Source organism: Eptesicus fuscus, chromosome 15 (genome assembly GCF_027574615.1).
Source record: "Eptesicus fuscus isolate TK198812 chromosome 15, DD_ASM_mEF_20220401, whole genome shotgun sequence".
Classification (NCBI taxonomy): domain Eukaryota; kingdom Metazoa; phylum Chordata; class Mammalia; order Chiroptera; family Vespertilionidae; genus Eptesicus; species Eptesicus fuscus.
This window is the reverse complement of record NC_072487.1, coordinates 3465453-3488720: the sequence shown is the minus strand read 5'-3', so window position 1 is coordinate 3488720 and position 23268 is coordinate 3465453. Positions and strand designations below refer to the sequence as shown.

At 54.8% G+C, this 23268-nt stretch overlaps 1 protein-coding gene across 1 annotated transcript in view; it reads right to left on the bottom strand.

Moving 5' to 3' along the window:
• SHC3 (SHC adaptor protein 3) overlaps positions 1–23268 on the bottom strand; it is a 149096-nt gene that overhangs the window by 38420 nt on the left and 87408 nt on the right. The window contains exons 3-6 of the mRNA XM_028129821.2: positions 18940–19003; positions 16565–16684; positions 11444–11497; positions 4651–4702 (exon numbers count right to left, since the gene is read on the bottom strand). Of these exons, the coding sequence (XP_027985622.2) occupies positions 4651–4702; positions 11444–11497; positions 16565–16684; positions 18940–19003 (290 nt within the window). The remainder of the gene's footprint in view (positions 1–4650; positions 4703–11443; positions 11498–16564; positions 16685–18939; positions 19004–23268) is intronic.

Sequence of the window (23268 nt, the reverse complement as noted above, 5' to 3'; positions counted from 1 at the left end):
CAGCAGAGGCTCCGGGCAGCGCCTCGCTGGGCGGGCCCAGTCCTGCTGGGAGATGCCCCAGGCTGGCAGAGTGGCCCTGCCTCCTGCCTGGCACGCCCTCAGTGGACTGAGACAACAGCACCTGTTGGCTGGGTGTGAGGCTCCCGCAGTAAAATGCCCTCCGTTGTTCCAGAAACTCACTCCAAACCCCAAACTAACCCTGGGCTGCCGGCCTCGCTGCGCCTGCTCCTTCCTCAGAGGACTGCAGTGGTCCCCAGCCAAAGCCACTCCTAACCGGGCTGCGGGAGGAAGGAGGAGGCCTCCCCAAGGGGAGCAGCCGTCGGGGTTGCCTCCTCACCCCCGAGGGGAAAGGACAGAGCGGAGGCACCATTCCTGAGCAAGAAGGAGACTAGATGAGAGACATGTAGAGTCAAAACTCAAAACGACGCTGCAAAACCCAAAACGTGGCCCAAACACACACACAGCACAGGCCTGTGGCAGTGGCAGAGGTGACCTGGGAGCAGTCAGGGAGGGAGCCAGTGACCCTCTGGTGTAAGAAGGTCGAGGTCAAGAGCCCAGCAGGTGCAAAGGCCCTGAGGCAGGCGCTGCCTTGCCATTCAAGGAAGAGCCAGCTGTCTGAGGGGCTGGAGGCGGGCGGGAGGGGGGAATGAGAGCAGGACTGCGCTCGCTCGGGCCCTGTGCACGGCGATGAGACTAGCACCGTGTGGAGGAGGAAAGGCAGACCTGTGGCTTGTCAGTGTGCGGGGCTGAGACTTCTGAGTGCAGAGTGCGCCGGCGCCGGCTCCCAGCCAGAGCCTGGAGGGACGGGGCATTCAGTGTCTGGCACAGGATGTCGGAAGCCCAGGGCCTGGCTTCTTCGTGCCATCATTGTTGACTACAGCCAAGTGTGGAGCAGCCTAAATGTCCACTCACAGGAAACCACCTCCTCCCAGCTTAAAAAACAACAAACACACCCCGCCCCCACCTCGTGCAGATGAGGTGCTGTGTTGTTTGCCCCCAGTGATGGAGCGTTTAGGCCTTTCCCGGGAAGTCACCTCCTGGGCCCTACCACTGCCCGAGGCTAGAGCAACCCCAGTTCTGTTGAAACAATCCGAGCTGTTAGAGAAGCTGGGAGTGGGCAGGTGTGGCCACTGGAGGCGGCATTCCCACGCGGGATTCCCGCTCAGGCCGTTCACCAAGGTTCCCGTAAGCTCCATGGCATGGGTCAGAATCTTTCGCCTTCCACCAGATTAACTCTAGGAGCATGGGTTCTTGACACCAGATTCTCACTGCACATAACTTCTAGCTAAACCAGAAGACATGCAAAAATGCATAGGCAGGAATCACCATGGAAAAGAGCGATGACAGTGAGAAACTCTGACCCAACGCTGAAGGATTTGGACAGAAGACTTTCTGGGAGCCAGATGTGTCCTGACACCTGCCCGTCTTGAGGAGCTGTGCCTGCAGCCAGGGGACCACGCTGGCACGGCGCTGGGGCCTCTGCAGGGGGAGTCAGACATCTAGAGCCCAGACAAGAACATTTACCATTTACTCCCAGAATGTCTTAGCGATCTGACTCCGAAGGCAGCGGCCATTCTTATTGCATTAACCTTGCTGCCTGACTGGGGAGGCGGACGGGGGGTGGGGGGGGGGGGAGAACAGCAGCTCCTCACTAGAAGGAGATAGCTGTGGGATGGACACATATGAGCTGAGACAAAGGATGCTCTGAGATCATGTTCACGGCGAAACCGTGAGCCCCTCCCCGCACCACGGCCTCCCGCGAGGCTGGGCCTGCTGTGGGGACAGAGCCCTGGTGCAGGCAAGGCTGCAAACGCCCCAGAGGGTGGGTCTGGCCGCTCCCTGGACCGGGGCTGTGGCTGCTCTGACAGCACCCGTGCCGGACTGGAGCGGCGCCTGGCCTTTCAGAGCCCTGCAAGCTTCCCCTTTGGTGTCTCAGAGCCGAGAGCTGCCAGGCGAGAAGGCCTGCCACCCTGATAGCCCCTCGGGCTCCCTGGGGAGGGAAAGGCTCTGATGGCCTGGCCGTCTGGTCATCCCTACCAAGGTGTCAGGCGTGGAAGCGAAGTAATCTTGGACCCTCTAGACCAGGCCAGCCACCAGCCAAAGTCCACCCCGTGCCCCCACTGACGCCACATGGAGCAGGAGAGTCGGCCGGCTGAGCCCGGCCGGGATCCTGACACGTAATCATAAGTGACAGGCGATAGGTGATTGGAAGGAAGGAGTGTGTGTCCCCCACCAAGTGTCTCAGAGGGCCCCGTGCCAGGGTGCCCCAGCGCTGCAGCACGCAGGCCAGTATCCGCCTCACTGGCGCCGCACGGTGTCCCTGGGGGAGCCGGGCCCAGCACCCACGGGACGTGGGGTGTATCTGACTTCCATGGCTTTGAAAAGACCCTGTGGGCAAGGCACTCCTAGTCGTGGCTCTGAAACAGAGTCGGCAGCCTGCACACTTCCATGCCCAAGTCCGACGGCACTGGGCCCAGCCCCTCCCTCGGAGCCCCGCTCCTGCCCGGCTGCCTGGGGCCACCTGGAGAGCTCTGAACAGGCCGCGGGCTGGGCCCTGCCCTCTGAGGCCTGAGCCCTGAGTGTCCAAGCTCCCCACGTGACTCGAACGTGTAGCTCCGTGAGAACCACTGCCCCCGGAGCCACTGAAGACGTCAGAAACGGTAGGACTGCTCGAAGTTCACTTCAACAACCCTCAGCCCTGGGCGGAAACAGAATTCTGTGCCGGGCGAGGGGCAGACTGCCCGCCCCCTCCCAACCTCGTGGGACTCTGGGGTGGTTAAAGGGTGGCCTCTGCGATGGGTTTGTGTCCTCAGTGAGAGATGCCCTTAGTCGGAAACAAGGCCGCTGCAGACTAACTAGCCAGGGGAGGTCAGCTGGGCGGTGGGTCTGACCCAGCACATCTGGTGTGTTACAAGGCGTCCCCGGGAAGCCAGCGGCACACTCAGGCTCCGGGCAGGCGAGGGCTGAGGGCGCGGCGAGGCACCCGCGTGCCCAGGGACCAGGCACACGCCTGGAAGCTGGACGAGGCAGGAAGGACTCTCCCCTGCAGCCTCCAGGGTCGGCAGCTGACCTGAGTTCCGCCCCCAGAGCTGGGAGCAGGGGTCCTGTTGCTGTGAGGCCCCTGGCTTGTAGCATTTGCACAGCAGCCCCAGCAACTAAGGACACAGCCTCCACCTGGAGGATGCGCTGGTGCTGAGCTGCCCGAGTCTGCCCTCTCAGACAGCTATGTGCCTGTTATGTAAGGCCCTTGGCATCTCCCCTCAAACACGTTATGTAAGGGCTGCTGCGGGGCCAGCAGTGGTCAGCCAGAGCATGTCAGCAAGGGGTGGGGACAGACCTCAACGCATCGAGACCATCCGGTCCCTTTTCCATCTCCCCTAAAACCTTTGTCCTCATCCAGGAGTGACAATGTGACAATTAGAGTACGTTATCTGCATTAGAATACCTCATCTATGAACCCCCCTACCCCCCAGACACCCCAGTGCCAGCTTCTAGGGGGGCCCCAACATATCTAGAGAAGAATAACAGCCAACACTCTGTAAGAGCTCACCTTCATTCTCAAGAAAGAAAAGGCAGCCCATCAAACCACTGCTTTCTAGCCCAGGGCTGGGCAGTCTCAATGGGAAGTCGCCCTCACTCACTCACAAAGCAACGCGAATGTCCCAGCCAGTCTGCGCACCATTTGCAAGGTGCATTGATGCGTCCATCATCCAGCCTTTCCCTGCACATGCCTCATGAGGGGCCACGGAACATGGCAGGGAGGAAACGGGGCCCCAGGGCTCCAGAGCCCTGAGGCCAGATCACGGGAAAGCCACGTCCTGGACCAGGTAACCAGATCTCTCTAGGCTGGCTTGAAAATAGAATGCTAAGACCTCATTTGTATAGAAATTTAAAAAGAAGAAAATCTGTGTGTAAGTATCCGAATAAACAAGTGTTGCACACTAGAAAAACGTCGGTACCCGGGGGATGGGTGGGAAGGTAGGCAGCCAGTGGGTGGTCGAGGGAAGCATCGTTTTGTGCTGTTTCGACGCCTCTGGTGACTGGGGTGAGGTCTGAATTGGAGCTGCTGGCGAACCAGTGGCTGCCTGGTAGTTAAGGGCAGCACCCCTCGTCGGCCCAGCCCCAGGCTTGTGAGCCTCCGGTGAGTGGGGCTTGGTTTTTAAGTGATAAATCGGGGTGGTGGTGTGCAAGGAGAGTCTAGGAGTAAGAGCCCACGAGGATGGAAAGCCCTGGAATGCCTCGGGCCCCACACCCCACCTGGGTAGCTCTGAGGGGCAGGAGGCGACAGCACCTACGCTTGGACAGGGTCTCCAGGCTGTGCGGGCAGCGCCAGGCTCCGGGACACTCAGCAGTGGGCACCAGCTCAGCCTGTCTGGGCGTCTTCTTGTGCAGCGGGGCCACTTTCAAGGTCTGAGGGCAGCTGCCCGCAGCGGGGCAGGTGCTGCGAGCACGCCGGCCGTTCAGGTGTGCGTTTGGAGCTCCCAGCCCAGCCCGGGGTGCCCGCATCTCTGCCTGCGAGCCTGAGTGGCCGCGAGCAGTGTGAGGTGGGCTCACGGCGAAAGGGCTGAGCTGACAGGCATGTCTGTGTTAACCTCAGGGTCGAGCCTGTCTGTGTTTGAGGAGAGATGCCAAGGGTCAAGCATTGCTTACCTCTGCGGTTAACAGGGTCCTTAGCTACGTACGCCACGTAGTCCGTTGTGTCCTGTCAAAAAAAATCAGACGCCCACGTCACTAACAGTCACAGACCAGCTCAGGAAGGACATGCTGTCCAAACAGCCCCTGAGGCGGCCGTTCTCACAGGGCACTGCGGGGCGATGGGGCGATTGAGGGACCTTGTGAATTGCAGATTCCTGCGGGGGAGGAGGGGGCGGGTCACTGAGGAGCGTTAAGAACAGTCTCAGGCCCAGGAGACCTGGTTTATGACTTGGGCGTGAGGCCTGGGGATGGGGGTGTTGGAAAGCTGCCCGATGATCCCATGGGAACCGGGGCTGAGAGCACTCGGCAGCTCTGTCTGCTCAGCGGCCTCTCACTGGAGCGGGTGCCACACCCCTTGCAGGGCTCGAGCACAGGCTGCGCAGACCCCAGGGCTTCCATACGCTGGTCCTGAGGGGAGGCCACAAAGGTGTGCTTTTGGCGAGGCCGCAGGTGCTGCTGCTGCCGCCGGCCTGGGCCTCCCTGAGAGCCGCTGGCCTGGGCCTCCCTGAGAGCCGCTGGCCTGGGCCTCCCTGAGAGCCGCTGGCAGGGGACACTCAGCTGGGGGTGCTCAAAGGCGAGGGTTCTTTCTTGTTGTTGTTTTGGACATCAGTAGTCATTTTAATTCTTTTAAGGTGTTTCGAATATATGAGCTGGATCCCTCCGCGTGAACCCTGTGCCTCCTCGCCTGCCTCCCATCTAAGCAGGACACAGATCCCACAGCCTCAGCAGTGGCCCAGGTGGCCACGTGGAAACAAACAGTCACAGGAATCAATAATTCTCTCGTTTCATGAAAGCAGAAGAGACTTCTCTGTGGGGGTGGAGGTTCGGGGGCCTGTAAAGGTCTGTCCCATCGGTGCAGACAGACAGCTCCCACCATCGGTGCAGACAGACAGCTCCCACCACTGGTGCAGACAGACAGCTCCCACCATCGGTGCAGACAGACAGCTCCCACCATCGGTGCAGACAGACAGCTCCCACCATCGGTGCAGACAGACAGCTCCCACCATCGGTGCAGACAGACAGCTCCCACCATCGGTGCAGACAGACAGCTCCCACCACTGGTGCAGACAGACAGCTCCCACCACTGGTGCAGACAGACAGCTCCCACCACTGGTGCAGACAGACAGCTCCCACCATCGGTGCAGACAGACAGCTCCCACCATCGGTGCAGACAGACAGCTCCCACCACTGGTGCAGACAGACAGCTCCCACCACTGGTGCAGACAGACAGCTCCCACCACTGGTGCAGACAGACAGCTCCCACCACTGGTGCAGACAGACAGCTCCCACCATCGGTGCAGACAGACAGCTCCCACCACTGGTGCAGACAGACAGCTCCCACCACTGGTGCAGACAGACAGCTCCCACCACTGGTGCAGACAGACAGCTCCCACCATCGGTGCAGACAGACAGCTCCCACCACTGGTGCAGACAGACAGCTCCCACCACTGGTGCAGACAGACAGCTCCCACCACCGGTGCAGACAGACAGCTCCCACCACTGGTGCAGACAGACAGCTCCCACCATCGGTGCAGACAGACAGCTCCCACCATCGGTGCAGACAGACAGCTCCCACCACTGGTGCAGACAGACAGCTCCCACCACTGGTGCAGACAGACAGCTCCCACCACTGGTGCAGACAGACAGCTCCCACCACTGGTGCAGACAGACAGCTCCCACCACTGGTGCAGACAGACAGCTCCCACCACTGGTGCAGACAGACAGCTCCCACCACTGGTGCAGACAGACAGCTCCCACCATCGGTGCAGACAGACAGCTCCCACCATCGGTGCAGACAGACAGCTCCCACCACTGGTGCAGACAGACAGCTCCCACCACTGGTGCAGACAGACAGCTCCCACCACTGGTGCAGACAGACAGCTCCCACCACTGGAGCAGACAGACAGCTCCCACCATCGGTGCAGACAGACAGCTCCCACCACTGATGCAGACAGACAGCTCCCACCACTGGAGCAGACAGACAGCTCCCACCATCGGTGCAGACAGACAGCTCCCACCATCGGTGCAGACAGACAGCTCCCACCATCGGTGCAGACAGACAGCTCCCACCACTGGTGCAGACAGACAGCTCCCACCACTGGTGCAGACAGACAGCTCCCACCACTGGTGCAGACAGACAGCTCCCACCATCGGTGCAGACAGACAGCTCCCACCATCGGTGCAGACAGACAGCTCCCACCACTGGTGCAGACAGACAGCTCCCACCACTGGTGCAGACAGACAGCTCCCACCACTGGTGCAGACAGACAGCTCCCACCACTGGAGCAGACAGACAGCTCCCACCATCGGTGCAGACAGACAGCTCCCACCACTGGTGCAGACAGACAGCTCCCACCACTGGTGCAGACAGACAGCTCCCACCATCGGTGCAGACAGACAGCTCCCACCATCGGTGCAGACAGACAGCTCCCACCACTGGTGCAGACAGACAGCTCCCACCATCGGTGCAGACAGACAGCTCCCACCATCGGTGCAGACAGACAGCTCCCACCATCGGTGCAGACAGCCCCCTAGGGCTCCTGCTTCGCAGGGCTGGGCGGCATGGCTCAGCCCCTTGCTGTTAGCAGCTGGGAGAGTCTGTAGTGAGCACCTTCACTTTCCAAGGGGCTCCCAGAATCCCCCCATGAGGGAGGGGCAGGGGAGTGTGCCTGCAGGTGGGCGCACAAGGCTGTGGAGCACCCCTCAGGGGGGTGGGTGGTGAAGACATCGCCACACATCCTTGCCCCCGGAGCTCACGATGACACAGTGCAACCACGCAGGGGAGGAGAGCTCCCCCAGCAATGGCTGCGACACCAGGGCCCTCTTCCCGTGCAGGTAGGCCGTTTGCTCTTCCCACTCAGAGCTCTGGCCATTGGCGTATTCACAGACCGGCCTGGGGAAGGAGTAAGAGACAGTCACACCAGTCCACCTGTCATTTCCATTAGGGAGACCTGGTAAGACTCTGAAGCTCTTGGCAAAAAGAAGGCTTGTCGCTTGCAGTCAGAGACCCTGTCCCTGGGCCCGGGAGATGTCACAATTAGGGGGCTCCTCATGGAACACTCGTGTTTCTCAAACCGAGATCCCCGAAACCTAGGGTTGGGCAGGGATCTTCCCCTGCATGTGAGATGTCACCAGGATTTCCTCTTAGTTTTGTATTTTCATTCCATGATAACCTTAAAGATTAAGATAAGAATATTCGGGATCATGTGGGTGACCACCGGGCACCGTGTTCTGCATGCAGTTTTAGTGCCGAGATTTTTAGTTGGGTTCCCACATTATGGGTCCCACATCCTTAGAAAGTTAGGTAGAAAGGACATCATCTAATCATAGAAGACTCAATGCCTCAGCCCCCCCTGAAGCAAAGTTCTGTCACATTTATACACAGGATGGACAAGTAAGGGTCTGCTTGAGGAGAAGAAATCAGTGGGGGAGCGGAGTCTCCGGCACCGAGGAGAGATGCCGCCGCAGAAGACTCTGCGGGAGCCCGGCGGCCAGTCTGGCTTCACACCGAGAGCAGAGGCTTCGTGTCAGCAGAACGTCTCCCATCACAGGAAATTACCGCGGCTTTGAACCTATTGGCTATTACTGTGTTTATTAGTGATCTTCCCAGTGTGACTGGGGTTTGCAGTTCAGTAAAAAGTATAACATTGCCCTTGCCAGTTTGGCTCAGTGGATAGAGCATCAGCCTGTGGACTGAGGGACCCGGATTTGGTTCCTGGTCAAGGGCATGTACCTCAGTTGCAGGCTAGATCCCAGCCCTGGTTGGGGCGTGTGCGGGAGGCAACCAATCGATATGTCTCTCTCTCACATCGATGTTTCTCTCTCTGTCTGTCCCCCTCCCTTGCACTCTCTCTAAAATCAATGGAAAAATACCCTCAGGTGAGGATTAACCAGAAAAAAAAAGTATATCATGGGAGTCTATACTTCATTTTTGTACATATTTGGGTAACAAACTTAATTTGAGTCAACCCTAGTGGCATACACAAGAAAATTCTTCTTTTTAAATTCTTATTCCAACCTGAGAAAGTCTGCTCAGATGTGAGGTGTCCCTGTCACTCCGATGGCCAGTGGTCCAGCCAGGACAGAGCTTTCCTGATGCCAATATTATTTTTGTAGCACAGCGGGGGGTGCATGGCTGTTCAGACAGTGTTCCTGACATCACACAGTGAGCACAGGGAGTCCCCGCGGTGGGGCCACACGTGTTCAGTGTTTACCATCTCTGCTCTCACTCGCCAAGACTTCCTGAGCCTGGCCGGTATTCATTCTTTCGTGGTCTTTTAACACTGCTAATCATGTAGATTATAATTCATGTGTGCCCTTTTTCCTTGGAGGGATTAACAGTGTTTTCCAACCTGTCTTATTTGACATTTCAAAATATTACTTTCTAACCTGGTAAACTGAGGCACAGAGCAATTAGTAGATATACACGTGGCAACAGAACAAGGACTAGAACCTAGAACTTTTGGTTTTATTTAAAACACCCACCAACTGTAATAACTATCAACCAAGTTGGTATAGAATTAATGGACAATGTGATGTATACTTGGACTGGTTACAGGGGAAGCGGAAAGTAATTCATAAGCTTTTATGTTCTTGCTGATTTTTTCTGACAGATGTCTCCCTCTCTGTCTGTCTGACAGAAAAAATCAGCAAGAACATAAAAGCGTATGAATTACTTTAAGGGTCCCTGAACGCTTCCCTTTTCTGATGAAGAAGTGATGGGGGAGCGGAGAAGAGCTCGCAGACCTGTGTGCACCCTAGAGAATGAACAGGACAATGTGTCTGGCTTGCCGTTTGCTGGATCTCTGCATCTCCATCATCGCGGGATGAGGACTGACACAGGCTCCGGAGAGGACTGTCAATGCAGGTGGCAGTGTTTCTGCCTTTTATTTTTCCAACTGGGTCAACTTCCAAATGTAAGAAGCTATGGTTCCAGCCATCACATGGGCAACCAGCGGAAGGCCACTGGCAGCTCAGTAGAGCCAGACCCAGCACAGGTGCAGGCGTCAGTGCGGATGCGGGGAGGGGTCGGGCCGGCGGAGAACAGGTGCGCATGCACCTCTGGGCATAACCCTCGAGTGTACCAATGATGGGTTCGACTATGGAGGACTTCCACCTTCTCAATATACTTTACAATGAAACGTAAGAGATGAAGGATTAGAAGGCAAGTAAAAGAAGGGAAGGGGAGAAGAGGCGAGGGGAGGGACGGGAGGAAGAAGAAGAAACCACCTAAGACCTGAAAACAAGACCCTACGTGTGAAAAGGGCCAAAGCCCACTGAGTGAGAGGGCAGATGTTGGCGGTCACCCTTTGGCGAGTAAGCGGAGGTTTAAAGGCAAAGAGCCGTCCGCAAGATGGACACATCCCTCCTCCTGACAGTGCCCTTGGCTCAAGGGTCTGAGATGGGGAGACGCCCGGCCTCTCCCTGCAGCTGAGCTCTCTGGGCCGCACTGCTGGGCTGAGCATGTGTGATGCCTCCCTGGGGGCTGCAGCATGTGTGATGCCTCCCTGGGGGAGAGGTGGAGGGGTGCTGGTTCCCCTGTAGGAAGACACTCCCATGATCACACGCCCTTTGGAAACGCAGAGACTGCAGCCAGTAGTGGAAAGCGCCCCTCGACTCCGCTTTCCAGGTGCCAACAGCAGTTTACAGTCAGGCTGCCCAGGGGGAAGGGCCTGGGAGGCAAGGTCTGTAGGATAAACATGGGCATGGGAAGAACTCCCTGCCTGGGGACAGGAGTAATATACCCACCAATTACTCAGGCGACCCTGGACCCGTACATTTTATTTAAAATCTGAGCACTGCCTACTGATAATTTGACAAAATAATACAAAACAACAAGGATAACAAAAATACCACTATAAGCCACCATTCTTTTATTATATAAAAAAAAATTTAACAGCAAAAGGACATCTTCCCAGGACATTGAACAATTTAATTGATTAAACTTAGCTCCAAGAAAAACTCACTCTTTTGTCCTAACATTTAGATGTTTCCCTGGGTGATCACTTTAACCAGACCAGTGAAAAGTGACGTGAGGACATTTGGGGAGCCTTTCTCCGTCCACTGCTGGCAGGGGCCGTGTTTTCTACCGGCTCCCTCTGCACCTCCCCCCTCGTGGCCCATTCCTGCCTGGGCTTCTTCAAAGGGCTGGACTGTCTGCGGTGAACGGTGACGGCAGTGAGTGTGCAGGTGTGGCCCTGCGTCCTGCCTCTCCTGACACTGAGAGTGACCGCCGACACCGGAGCGTCACATTCCCGACCACACGTGGGGAGCAAACCCCTTGTTATTGCACCTTCTTCATAAAATAAGTGACGCACAAACAGAACATTCCCATGTTATCCTGTCTACCTGCAACTCCTTCCCTGTTGGCTAAACAAACCAGTAAAAGACTACAGTGTTAAATTTGGAGAGAAAAATGCCAATTTCAAATATTTATGAATAAACTAGACTAAGTAAATTCACAGCCTTCAAGTCACTTATACTTAAAAACAGAGGACCGGTGGAGGCCCAGGGGAGAAACAGGAACCAAGCAGGGCAGACAGAGTCGGGAGGCAGACACCTGGCAGCACCTGGCAGCTCTCAGTGCCTCCTGAGAAAACCAGGGCCTCAAGGGTTGTCAACAGTGCTTGGCTAACAAGTGACAGTTCAAACTTTCTTGATGGCACCCTAAGAAGCACACCTTGGAAGTAGGGCCCCTTCCCAGCCACTCCCAACAAGATGAAGAGAAGACAACGCCAAGGGCACTTACCGGGTCGCCCCCGGAGGCGAAGGAGATGGACTGCATGTGGTGATTTGCTATAATCTGTCAGGCCCGAGACAAGAAACGAGACGTGCCGTTAGTGCTCTTCCCGTGCCTTGGAAAACCAACCGTTAACAGGCAATACGAATCAACAAGGTTTCCCCAAACTCGGTAAAATTGGTACCCAATGAAAATAACAACTATAAAAGTAGTAACACAGCATGTCAGCTGCTCATCTAGCAGCTTTGCCAAAATGAGCTCTTATAAGCTCCACAGTAGCCCTGTAATGTAGGAGCTATTATATCCCATTTCACAGATGGGGAGCCTGAGGCCCAGAGGGGCCAAGTGGTTTGCTCAAAGTGCCACAGCCAGTCATTGTCAGGGCTGTGACCAAACACAGAGGGTCTTAACGACCATGCCTCTTTGAGAAGGAAAATGCCTCACCCGCACACCACAATATTCAACTGCGCAGTGTCTGTCTCCAAGGACACGTGGGGTCTTCCATATGGACTCGGAGCTGGAGTGGAGGGAAGGGTGTCTGCCCCACTTTAGCCCATTTACGTCATGTGCGCATACATTGGAAAGCCCTCATCCAAGATCAAAATTGGTACCCTTTCAGCCACTCTTGTAATTTATCAACTTAAAATCTAGCAAAGACATTCCAAGTTCATCTTTAAATGGGAAATTTCCATTAGCATTATAAACTGCAGGGCACAGTGGAATTTAGCAGGCACTGAGTAAATTAGAAGCTGCACTAAATTTAAAAAGCTATATAAGTCTTCCACGCTACTTTTGTCTTTTTAAAGACAATGTAATGACATTGAAGTAAGTTTCTGGGGGTGGGAACAGTCCTCCCTCCCACCATAATCAGGTTTATTTTTGCTCGGCCCCCTCAGGCCCTGGCGGGTGGGCAGTCAGAATTTACAGAGCTGTAATCCTACCATCCGAGGGATTTTTCCAGACATGCTCCTATAAAACCGGAGCAAAACTATAAATGAATTGTAAGATAAAATGTTTTTAAATGCCTACTTCAGTTTTGAGGACATGCAATACTACTCAGGACCCAGAAGAACCGGAGCATATAGTGGTTATGTTTGGGGGAGAGTCAAAAGTTAACCACGGATTTTTGACTGTACAGGGGTCAGCACCCCTAACCCAGGCATTGTTCAAAGGTAAACTGTAAATGAATAAAAATATGAGTCCAGCTCTGTCGCCTGTGCCCAAGCCCAGGGCGATCAAACTCCTGGCTGGCTTTTGCAGCTCTCCGGAATCCTGCTCGAGTCCAGAGGCGGAGGGCTCAGGGGAACAATGAGGGCACAGTAGCCCCCAAATGATGGTGAAACTATGACTTCTAAAATTACATTTTACTTATCTCACTTTTGCTAACTTAATTTTCTTAACAAAGCAGTGCTAACACCGGGGTTTGGAAATCAAAGTGGACACTAAGATTTAGGGGGGAAATGGAAATCATATTTGGTCAATACGATGCATAACCATCACTGTGAGTGTATGCTGTCCCTTGGCTAAGAGGAGAGCTAACTAACTGAAAGCATGTATTTTTGCTCTTAGGCTGTTTCATCGTTTTCTTCTCCTTGAGAGCTCTGCAGAGGGGAGCGGGCACTGCCTTCTGCTCTCTCCGCACCGGCAGGGCGTGTCCTCTCGGCTTGCTCTCAGTTTGCTACAGCTGGGCCCTGAACTTGGCCGGAGGGAGAGCCAGAGGGAGGCAAGCTTCGGCTCCCATCAGACCTTCCTCAGACCATGCTCTTGATGTCCATGCCGGCATCCCTCAGGACTCACTCCCACCCCCCTAAACCAAGGGCAGGACAATGAGAGCTGGCACACCCAACCAGCCCCTCTGCCAGGATGGAGAGGCCAACCATGGTGGCTCCTGCTTTCTGCTCTGAGTTTGCTTCTCTGTATTGTGAGGTGGGGAAGTGAGTAAAAGGAAAATTAGAGGTAAGATCCCGCAGAATTGAGGACCAAGGTTCCTAGAAATGAAAGGTGCAACAGCCCAGAGTGGATGTGGGCATCTGAGAGCAGAGCTGAGGGGACCAACCCTTGTTAGCCACAATGGCTGCTCAGCCTGGAGGCAGCTCCAGAGAGAGTCTGCGCCTGTTCAAGCTACTAATCCCCTTAAATGACAGGTTCACCCATCCCTTGAAAGTACCAATGAGAAAAGAAAAGGCTCATCCATCACTCGAGTGAAGACAAAGGAATAGAGTGAGAGCGGCATCCACTATGTCAAAACAATGCCCAGACATTGCCTCTTGCTTCTATTCTGGATCTAGAATTTATTTCAACATCTCAGGTGGGGTATGTAGGGTGGAGAAAAAATGGAGCTGGAAATGTGCTTGCTTACCTGGGAATTTGAAAATTCATCAATAAGAATATGTGTAGCAACCTAAAGGTGCCCTAGGCAACCCTGGTGCCACGTTACCATGGTCCCCATAGTCTGGGGATGGCTTATCTTCTGCAGTGTGGAGACACCTGGTTTCCAGCTCACACTGACAGCAGGGGCCCAGGCTGAGCACAGCAGGTGAGGGGACTCATAGTTAGCAGCATTTCCACCTGCTGTATCCAGGGCAGCTACTCATATACACATTTGAGCCATGATGTTAAACAGTTCCTTCTAAATTTTTCTTTTTTTTTAGACATCCCTGGGGAAGAGGCATTTTTCCCTTGGCAAGCTCTAAATCAGGTCAGATACAGACAGCCTTGATGCTAGTATAGGTGGCTAGTCTTATATAATAAAAGCCTAATATGCTAAGTGTCTGACCATTCAACCAGTCTCTATGACGTGCACTGACCACCAGGGGGCAGGTGCTCTGACGGGTAGGTTAGTTTGCTGCTGGGATCTGGTTGATCGGGGAGTTGGCAAGACAGGCCAGACATGCCCTGGAGCCCTCTCGCAGTCCCTCCCCAGCCCTGATCATGCACCGGTGGGGAGGGACTTCGAGAGGGCTCCAGGGCATGGGGTCCCTTGGCCCGGCCTGCGCCCTCTTGCAATCTAGGACCCCTCGGGGGATGTCAGAGAGCTGGTTTAGGCCCAATGCCCGCAGGCCAGGCTGAGGGGACCCCACCTGCCAAAGGGACCCCGCTCACTCTGCAGATGCTGGGGAGGGACCACCGCAGGAGGTTGGCTCCAGGGCATGTCCGGCCCATCTTGCTGAGTCTCACCCTGCCAGCCACCTTCTAATTAATTTCCTTTCAATGTGCATGAATCTGTGCACCGGGTCACTAGTTAGTATTAACAAAGGAAGGGAGCAAAGGAAATAAGGTATTAAGCCTCATCAACAGGGAGCTGAGTGGGACATTAAGCCTCACTTACTAGGACAATGTAACAGTCCCAGCTCCCCAGGGGACTGAACCCCCTGAAGCAGGCTTCCCCACAGAAGGCCGTTGTCCATGATTAAAGAGAGAAAACAGAAAAGGAGAAAGCACTTTGCTCAGCGCATGCCCAGCAGAGCCAGGAGGGCACAGGAAGAGGAGCATGTACTCTGAGGCATGCGCAGTAGGAACTAAGATGGCAGCCATGAGGGGCGGAGCCAAGCCTGGGAAAAGCATCGGATTGGATAAGGAACCGGAACCGGAAGATTTAGGAAAGGGATGGGCTGGGGGGAGGGCCCAGCACAAGCCTGGGAAGGATTGGGAAATTGACTGGTTAGTTTAAAAGGACTGGCCCTGCCCAAGCCCAGGTGATATAATCAGGCTTAACCAGGGCCTCGTGCTCGTGACGTGCATTCACTCGTCAGTCCGTTAGCGAGCAGCAGCCATGCGGACCAGCAGCATCCGGGCTCCAGGGACGGCCTCGACCCTCGACCGCAAGCCTGCGTGTGACAGCACAGCGCCAGCTGCGGTGCGACCAGCTGCGGAGACTCGGCCTGTCGAAGGGGGACAGAGCCTCAGTTGGCCTAAGCTTTGCATGGACCGGACCAATGGCACAGAGTTCCTGGGCCTGGCCTTGCCTCTGGGCTTGAGGAAGACCAGGCTGGACGCCTTCCAGTGGGTCCCGTGGAGAGGGGCACCGGGAACCTGGGGCAGGCTGATTTCTACCCCTGCGCCTCACCTTACCCCCGCGCCTCACCTTACCCCCGCGCCTCACCTTACCCCCGCCCCTCACCTTTCCCCCGCGCCTCACCTTACCCCCGCCCCTCACCTTACCCCAGCCCCTCACCTTACCCCCGCCCCTCACCTTACCCCTGCGCCTCACCTCCCCCCACAGCGCCTCACCTTTCCCCCGCCCCTCACCTTACCCCCGCCCCTCACCTTACCCCAGCCCCTCACCTTACCCCATGCCCCTCACCTTACCCCCGCGCCTCACCTTACCCCCGCGCCTCACCTTTCCCCCGCCCCTCACCTTACCCCCCGCGCCTCACCTTTCCCCTGCACCTCACCTTACCCCTGTACCTCATCCTCCCAATGCTTGATCTCTGAACCATTTTTCTCGAGACACCACAGCACCCCATTTCCACCAGCAACATTAAAGTAAGGTCTTCAGGGAGTGACCGAGCAGGTCGTGTAATGACATCATATAATCCCTTTTCTAGCTGAACCCGAGGAACCTAAAGAAACCCTGCAGAGCAACGCAACCATCCTGAACGGAATTCGCCCCCAGGAACATCACTGCTGTGCTGCCTCCATCAGCAGCACACGCCTTGCACACGGGGAAGACATGGAGACGCCACATCACGTGAACCCTTAGACACTATCAATGTGAGAGGCTCCAAAGTAATGACTGGCTAAGAAAAGAAATAATGTCAAACCCCAACATGCCATTCATTTCAGACCATAAATGTGGGCTGTAGGACCAGTGGAATATGGTGTCAGAGAAAACAAAATAGGGGCCAGGATGTTAGGAGGAGACGTTTGCACACACCCACACTCTTTTTTTACACTGTAAGTAAATCAGTGGCTTCATGCACCACACTCCAGCAAAGGTGAAGTATGAAAGAATTAAAGAGCCAATGCCATCGATCACCCTGTTGGTGACCCTTCATGTAGCCAATCGAAGCTGGAAGGCTTATGAAGGTTTTACACAATGTGCACCACACAGACCTGGTAAAGCTGGGAGTGGGGAGCCCGCGAAACACCCATTGTGGGGCGGGGGGGCCCTGAGCACCCCCTGCAGACCTGTTTTGAGTCTGCCGTCCGCAGGTTCAGGCTGGCGGTGGATATGGTGAGGGAGATGCTCATCCCGGCGAACTGGAGGTTGCTCTTGCCCAAGATGCTGGACAGCATTTTGCTTGGAGGCTGTGAAATCAAGCAGCGTTATTTTCGCTTTTGAGTCACTGGAGGCCACATTGTTGGGGCCTCTCTGTTGTTCCCATTTGCCACACCCCCAAACCTCCATCTTCCCACCCTCATTAGGCACATGAAGAGAATTGTGCTTTGAATAAGCTGGGGGTCGGGAGGCGTCCGACACTAACACAGAGATTCTAGAATGCGCAGTGTGGGAATTATAAACATCTGTGCACACACTGAGATGAGGAAAGGCAGGGGTCAGTGTCCCGGGCAGCTAATGCTGGGATGCGTCTGAGAGAGTGACTTGTAAGCCTGGGGAAAGGGCCACAGGCCAGGGCCTGCAGCTTTGCACTCAGAAACCAGCTTCATCCCACCAGGAGCCACATTAGGCAGGGCCAGACTAAGTCGGTCCAGCTCAGCGGCCATGAGCAATCCCACTGAGCCGCGAGAGCGCTCGTTGCTGGAGCACTGGGACATGAACGCTTTGGCGGCACATCCTCTGGTCCAGTGAGAATACACGAGTCTGGGCGCCGCAGAGTGACAGACTCCGCTCGGCTCTAACAGGTGCATCCATCAGCCCGTCAGTGCTCTTGGCACAGGGACCGCGGCTGATGCTTCAGCCGGGCACCGCTCCCTGGGTCCCTGCGTGGGCACTGCCAACACTTGTCCATTGCTAACCCCCCAACCTTCCTCTTCAGATTAGAGCTCACCCCCTTTGATAGCCCAACCAACCCTACTTCTTAACCAGGCTGGCTCAGCGTGTGCATCTCCCGCCTGAGCTAGTGCAAGGCAGAGCTGCCTGGCCCTGATTCAGTGTGCCTGCGCGGAGCCTGCAAGCCGGCGTTGTTTCCATCACCGGCACCCAGAGAACCAGGAGGGCACCCCAAGACCTGCCGGTCAGGCGCCACCTGGCTCTGTTCCCAGACACCCTCCTAGTTCCCATATTCAAGATTCTGGAGGCATCTTGCTTCCCCATGTCCCCTGTGGGATGACAGAACACAGGCCCGCACACCTGAGCCTTCATCCCAAGTCCTCTCCCTGGAACTCCGTTGCCCTTGTGGTCACGAATGTCCCCCAGCTACGGAGACAGAAACAGCTCACAGCCCGGGGAGCAGCAGAGGCGAGCACCAGCCTGCCCCGCCCCCTGCCCCGTCCCCGCCTCAGGACAGACTCAGAGATGCACAGAGGGACGCCCCCACATTCAGACCAGGCGCAGAAAGGTCCTGATTGGGTATTTACTTATGTGTTTACTAGGCACTTAAGTACAGAGTTTTGCTGAGCTTTCTCTTAATCCAGTTTTTTTTTTTTCTCTTGGTCCAAACACCTCAAGATGAAAAGGTCGAGCACAGGGGTTGAACACACAGCCCCAGGGGCCAAGTCATCGGGCTGGAGCTTGGCTCCACCACCTCCTGGCCTCATGGGCTGTCCTCTCTGTGCCTCAGTTTTCATCTCTGTATAATGGGGATACGCAGCGGCGTCCTAGAGCTGCTCGTGCTAGCTAATGAGAGACAATTATCAAATGTTTAGGAATATTATGAGCTGGCTATGAAAAACAGCTGCTATTAAAAATTAATTATGTAAACTTGCAAATAAATACATTTAAAAAACAATAAATACTCAAAACTCATCACTTCCTACTTTTTGCTGGATTAGCTGTTACCCCTGCAGTTCGGGTTGTTTGCATCCGGTGTGCCTGTGTTAACTGCGGGAGACACTGCATAATGGTGTCTGCACACCTCTTCCCAGCTCCATTTTGGGGTGTCATGTTAGAGCTTGAAAATGGCCACAAAAACTGGCAACGCCACCAACTTGGTGTTTCTCGCTCCCCCAGGCCTGAGAGACGTTGTTAAACTTGCACCAGCCCAGCACCGAGGGGTCTACCACAGAGCTGTTCCCGTGGAGGGAGGGAGTGGCCGAAGCTGGGAGAAGGCGGGCCTGTCCTACGCGGCTGTTGCCATCCCTGTCTGCGCTGAGGCCGCAGGAGGAACCAGGGTGTGGAGTCTGGGTCGGCAGCAACAGCTAACCGAGCCCGTCAACCACGTGGCAGAGAGGGGACCTAAGCTCTTTCTGTTTTTAAAGTGACAGGAGCCGCTGCAAGGTACCCCCTTTCAACAAGGGGTGCCTTTTGGTTCTCCCTGGGCAAAAAAAAAAAAAAAGTGCTGAGCTCCAGGCCCTGGGAAGAGAGCTGAGCCATGTGTGTAAGGAAGCTGCCGGGGACAGAGGGCGGAGAAGCAGGCAGACAGACAGCGCAGAGAGGACAGTACCTTTCTCTTCCTGAAGGCTCCCTTGGCGCCAGGGACGGCTTCGCAAACGCGGCTGATGGCTTCCCTGCGAGGACAGGGAGAGAGCGGTCAGGTGGCAGCCAGGCCCGCCCAGCCCAGCCCCGGCAGGTGTGCGTGCGGGAGGCCTGCCTGCGTCCCGCAGAGGACAGCCCTGCCAGCGCAGGCTCCCGTGCTGTCTGCGGGCCTTGCATCCTAACGTGTGCGATGTGCGTGTCGATGCACTCATTGCTTTAGTTTGTTTGTTTTTATGTTTGGTTAAGATTCTATGTTAGAGACGCGGGTTCCTGAAATGGACTCTTCAAGAGGCTGTGTTCATGGGGATGGCACAGGGCCCACTGCTAACCAAGCACTGCCACTGAGCAAGAGCCTCCGCTGAGTCAGAAGGTTTTCAAGGACACACGGTCTTCGGACTGCTCCTCCCCGAGACAAGAGAAAGACCGGAGATGTCCTGATTAAGTCACAACAGCGTAGGGTGGGAGAAAGGTAAGACGTTAATCAGTTAGCCTCGAGCCAAATCCAGCTAAAGCTGCTCCCATTCCTGAATGTGCTGAAGCTTTGGGTCAACCTTGGTGACTATTTCGGCTCTTATCTAGAGAAAATAGCCGACGACCAGACTCCACGCACCCTGCCCACAACCCACCCAGAGGACTCTGTGCCTGTCCAGAGCGGCCCCACCTCACTTTGCCCACCCCCTTTATCCGGAGCCAAAGTAAGTTCTTTCCAAATAAGTTACATCGTCCTCTCCACACTCATTGTATAAAAGCCCACGAATCCCAGGACACACATGCTGCTTGCTCCAGGACCTGGTCCTTTTTCTGGCTAGAATACAGTTCAGCAAACCCTTTATTTCAGAAAAACTCTTATCCTCCAAGGTTTTTATTTAGCAACAGCTCTGTAGTTAGTAAATATCATATAATCTGAAGGGGCTTGAAGGAGAGGAACTCCAGGGCTATCCACATAAGCCAGAAATGAGGTTCCGTGCAGGTCGGTTCCATGGAGCAGACATTTATGGAGCAGCTCCTATGTGCCAGGCACTGTCCTGAGGAGTCCATGAGTGTCCTAGGTCCTGGGGGCAGGGGCCTGGCGGGAGGACAGGCTGCAGAGGGTCTGACCCCCAGGCTGCATGGGGCAGCAGAGCACAGAAGCAGAGGGGAAGTGCACGAGTGAGACCAGAAGGAGCAGCTACAGCCCACAGGCTGGAGGTGGGGCCTCGGGCCAGGAGGATGTGGCTGCGTCAGTCAGCGTTGTAACTCAGCCTCAGAGATGATGATGGGAGCTCTGCTGACGTCAGGAGCCAGAAAGAGGCCGGGTGAGCCTCCCAGCTCCCACATGGGGAAGGACAAAATAGTAAGAGAACCCTGGACAAGGTAAACGACAGGGGACTGAGACGCACTGAATGATGGAGAAGACAACGGGTCCTCAGAAACAGTCCACAAGCTTCCTCAGCTGGGCACTTCTTGGAATTATTTCTCTCATCTGGAAACAGAATCGCCATCACAATACACTGCGTTTAAGAGAAATACAGCCTTGACAAATTGGGTAAGAGATGACGAAGACAAGCTTCACGTTTGCCATTAAATGTATTGCAGAGAGCGGAGGAAGAAGTGCTATTCTAGAAGTCCAGAACCATGAAAACTGCAGACTAGGAATCACCATGACTCACACAACGTTCCTTTAAAAGAAATAGATGACTGGGATGTTTATATATGGTCATTTATCTTACCTAATAATAGACAAATATGTAAATTGACTGTACCTTCACTATGCCCACAGCCAATCAGAGTGAGTGAGTATGCAAATTAACCCACCAAAGATGGCGGTTAATTTGCATACGAAGGCAGGGCGGGCAGCACCATGGCCTGTTTCGGGGGGTACGGGTCCATTGGAGGTGGAGGAGGCCCTGCAAGCAGCATCAGACACCACCCACAAGGTACCAGTCCATCGGCAGGGGAGGCGGTGGAGTGGGCAGCACCAGACGGCACAGGAGGGGTCCGGGTCCATTGCAGGCCCCAGGAGGGGCAGCGGCCTGCCTAGCTGCTCCCCAGGGTCCCTGGGAACATTGCCGCCCCGGGGAGGTGAGGCTGGACCCGCCTAGCCGCTCCCCAGGGTCCCTGGGAACATCGCCGCCCTGGGGAGGCGAGGCCAGACCCACCTAGCCGCTCCCGGGGGTCCCTGAGAACAGCGCCACCCCGGGGAGGCGAGGCTGGACCCGCCTAGCAGCTCCCGGGGGTCCCTGGGAACATCGCAGCCATGGGGTTGCTGAGACACAGACAGGGCCTCTGGCCACAGATTCATAGTTTCGTGGAGACCTACGGGCAGGGATCTGCCTCATCTGCAGAGAGACAGAGGTTCTGCAGTGGCCTCAAGTCGCAGGTGGGCCCAGCCAGGGATCAAGGGGCATGGAAGGACTCCTGGCAGAGGGGCAAGGACCCTCACCCCTGAGGCGGGGGTTGAGGGGTGGTACCACTTCAGTGGAGGGGTGCTGCACTGCAGGGTACTGGACTGACTGATGTATTCAGAGAAGCTCCCAGTGCTAACGGGCCTCGCTCAGGCGGCCTTCACACTTCAGAGGCTGCGATTCCTGCTCCCGCCTTGATCCAAAAGCAAGCCTGCGACACTCTCCCCCATGGCAGAGCATGCCTAGGCAGTGAGTGCGAAGCCTTCCACCTGCTCCGGAGAAGTGGGGGCAGTAAAGAATGGGGGGCAGGGGATGGGGAGAAGAAAGAATGTGGAGCATCCGCAATGAAGAGGTGCTTGAGAAAGAGGCTCGGAAGCCTGACTGGAAGGTTTGTTCTGTTTGCTGGGTGGCTGCCCCTTAGGAAGCGCAAAGAGCATGGCTCTGAGGGCTTCCTGTGTACTGAGTCTAGTTCCACAGCCAACTGGAATTGGCCTAAGTTTCTTGGTCTATAAAATGGATGAAGTGTGTCCCAGTGCCTTCACTGAGCTTTGATGGCCAATTGAGATACTATATAAAGAAAATGAGGGAAGAAGTGAGAAAGAAAAGGAAGGACGAGCAACACAAAAGAAAGACTGAAAGGAACCTGTAAACCCATTGTCACTTAAATAGGGAATATAGTCAGTAGTGTTGTAATGATGGTATGATGCCAGGTGGGTACTAGAAATATCGGGGAACACTTTGTAAAGTATATGATTGTCTAACCACTATTCTGTAACTAATATAAAACCTGAAATCAATACGAAATAATGTTGAATGTAAAGAAATGAAAATTGGAGTGAAATTTTTATAAATTTCAAAGTTTAAATAAAAGCTGTAAAGGAAGGAAGGGGAGAATAAAAATAGTGTCTTTCATTTTACCACTTCATTAAAAAGACAGTTGTCTTTATATGGTGCTTTTATACTTTTATACTTTTCTAAGTCATCTCATTTTAATTTCCAGGCAACTTAAAGACAAGATAATTATTCCATCCACTATTCAAAGAAAGGAAATCTTGGTGTCTGGTCCTAATGATTCAATCGTCAAGCCCTTATTGTAAAGCAGGGTTAGTAAAATTTTCTGTGCAGGGTCATATCTATACTAATAAAAACCTTGGGGGTGATCAGGCCAGCAGGGGAGGGTATTTGGGGGCAATCAGGCCAGCAAGGGAGCAGTTAGGGGGCAATCAGGCAGGCAGATGAGCGGTTAGGAGCCAGCGGTCCCGGATTGTGAGAGGGATGTCCAACTGCAGGTTTAGGCCCGATTCCACAGGGATCGGGCCTAAACCTGCAGTTGGACATCCCCCGAGGGGTCCCATATTGGAGAGGGTGCAGGCTGGGCTGAGGGACACCCTCCCCAGTGCACGAATTTCGTGCACCGAGCCTCTAGTTTTATAATAATATTCTTGCTGTGGTTCCATCAAGATGATCATCCTAAGTACTTTCTAAAAGCACATTCCTACTGGAGAAGGCCAAGCAGTCTCTCTTAAACAACTACATGACCCCCAGCACCTACATTGTACCTGTTTCATTTTTTTAAAAGCTTGACGCGTCCCTGCACTGTACTTGATACATGAAGTGGCATATGTAGCTAAACAAAGCAGCTGATTCTCTGCTGGTCCCAGCAGCTGGAAACACATGCTATGATAGAAAGTCTTCCATAAGTCATTTCTTAAATGCCCCTGTAGGCACTGATTTCCTTTTCCATCACAGACCTGGAGATGAGAGGGGAAGTCACAGCTGACCTGTGCTATAGGTCTAATCTAGTGAGGCCATGCGGAGCTGAGCTGCTCATGTGTCTGGGAGAGGGAGGCGGAAACAGTGAGCATTAAGAATAGGATTGTGGAGGAGACACTGCCAGCAATAAGCACAGTCTA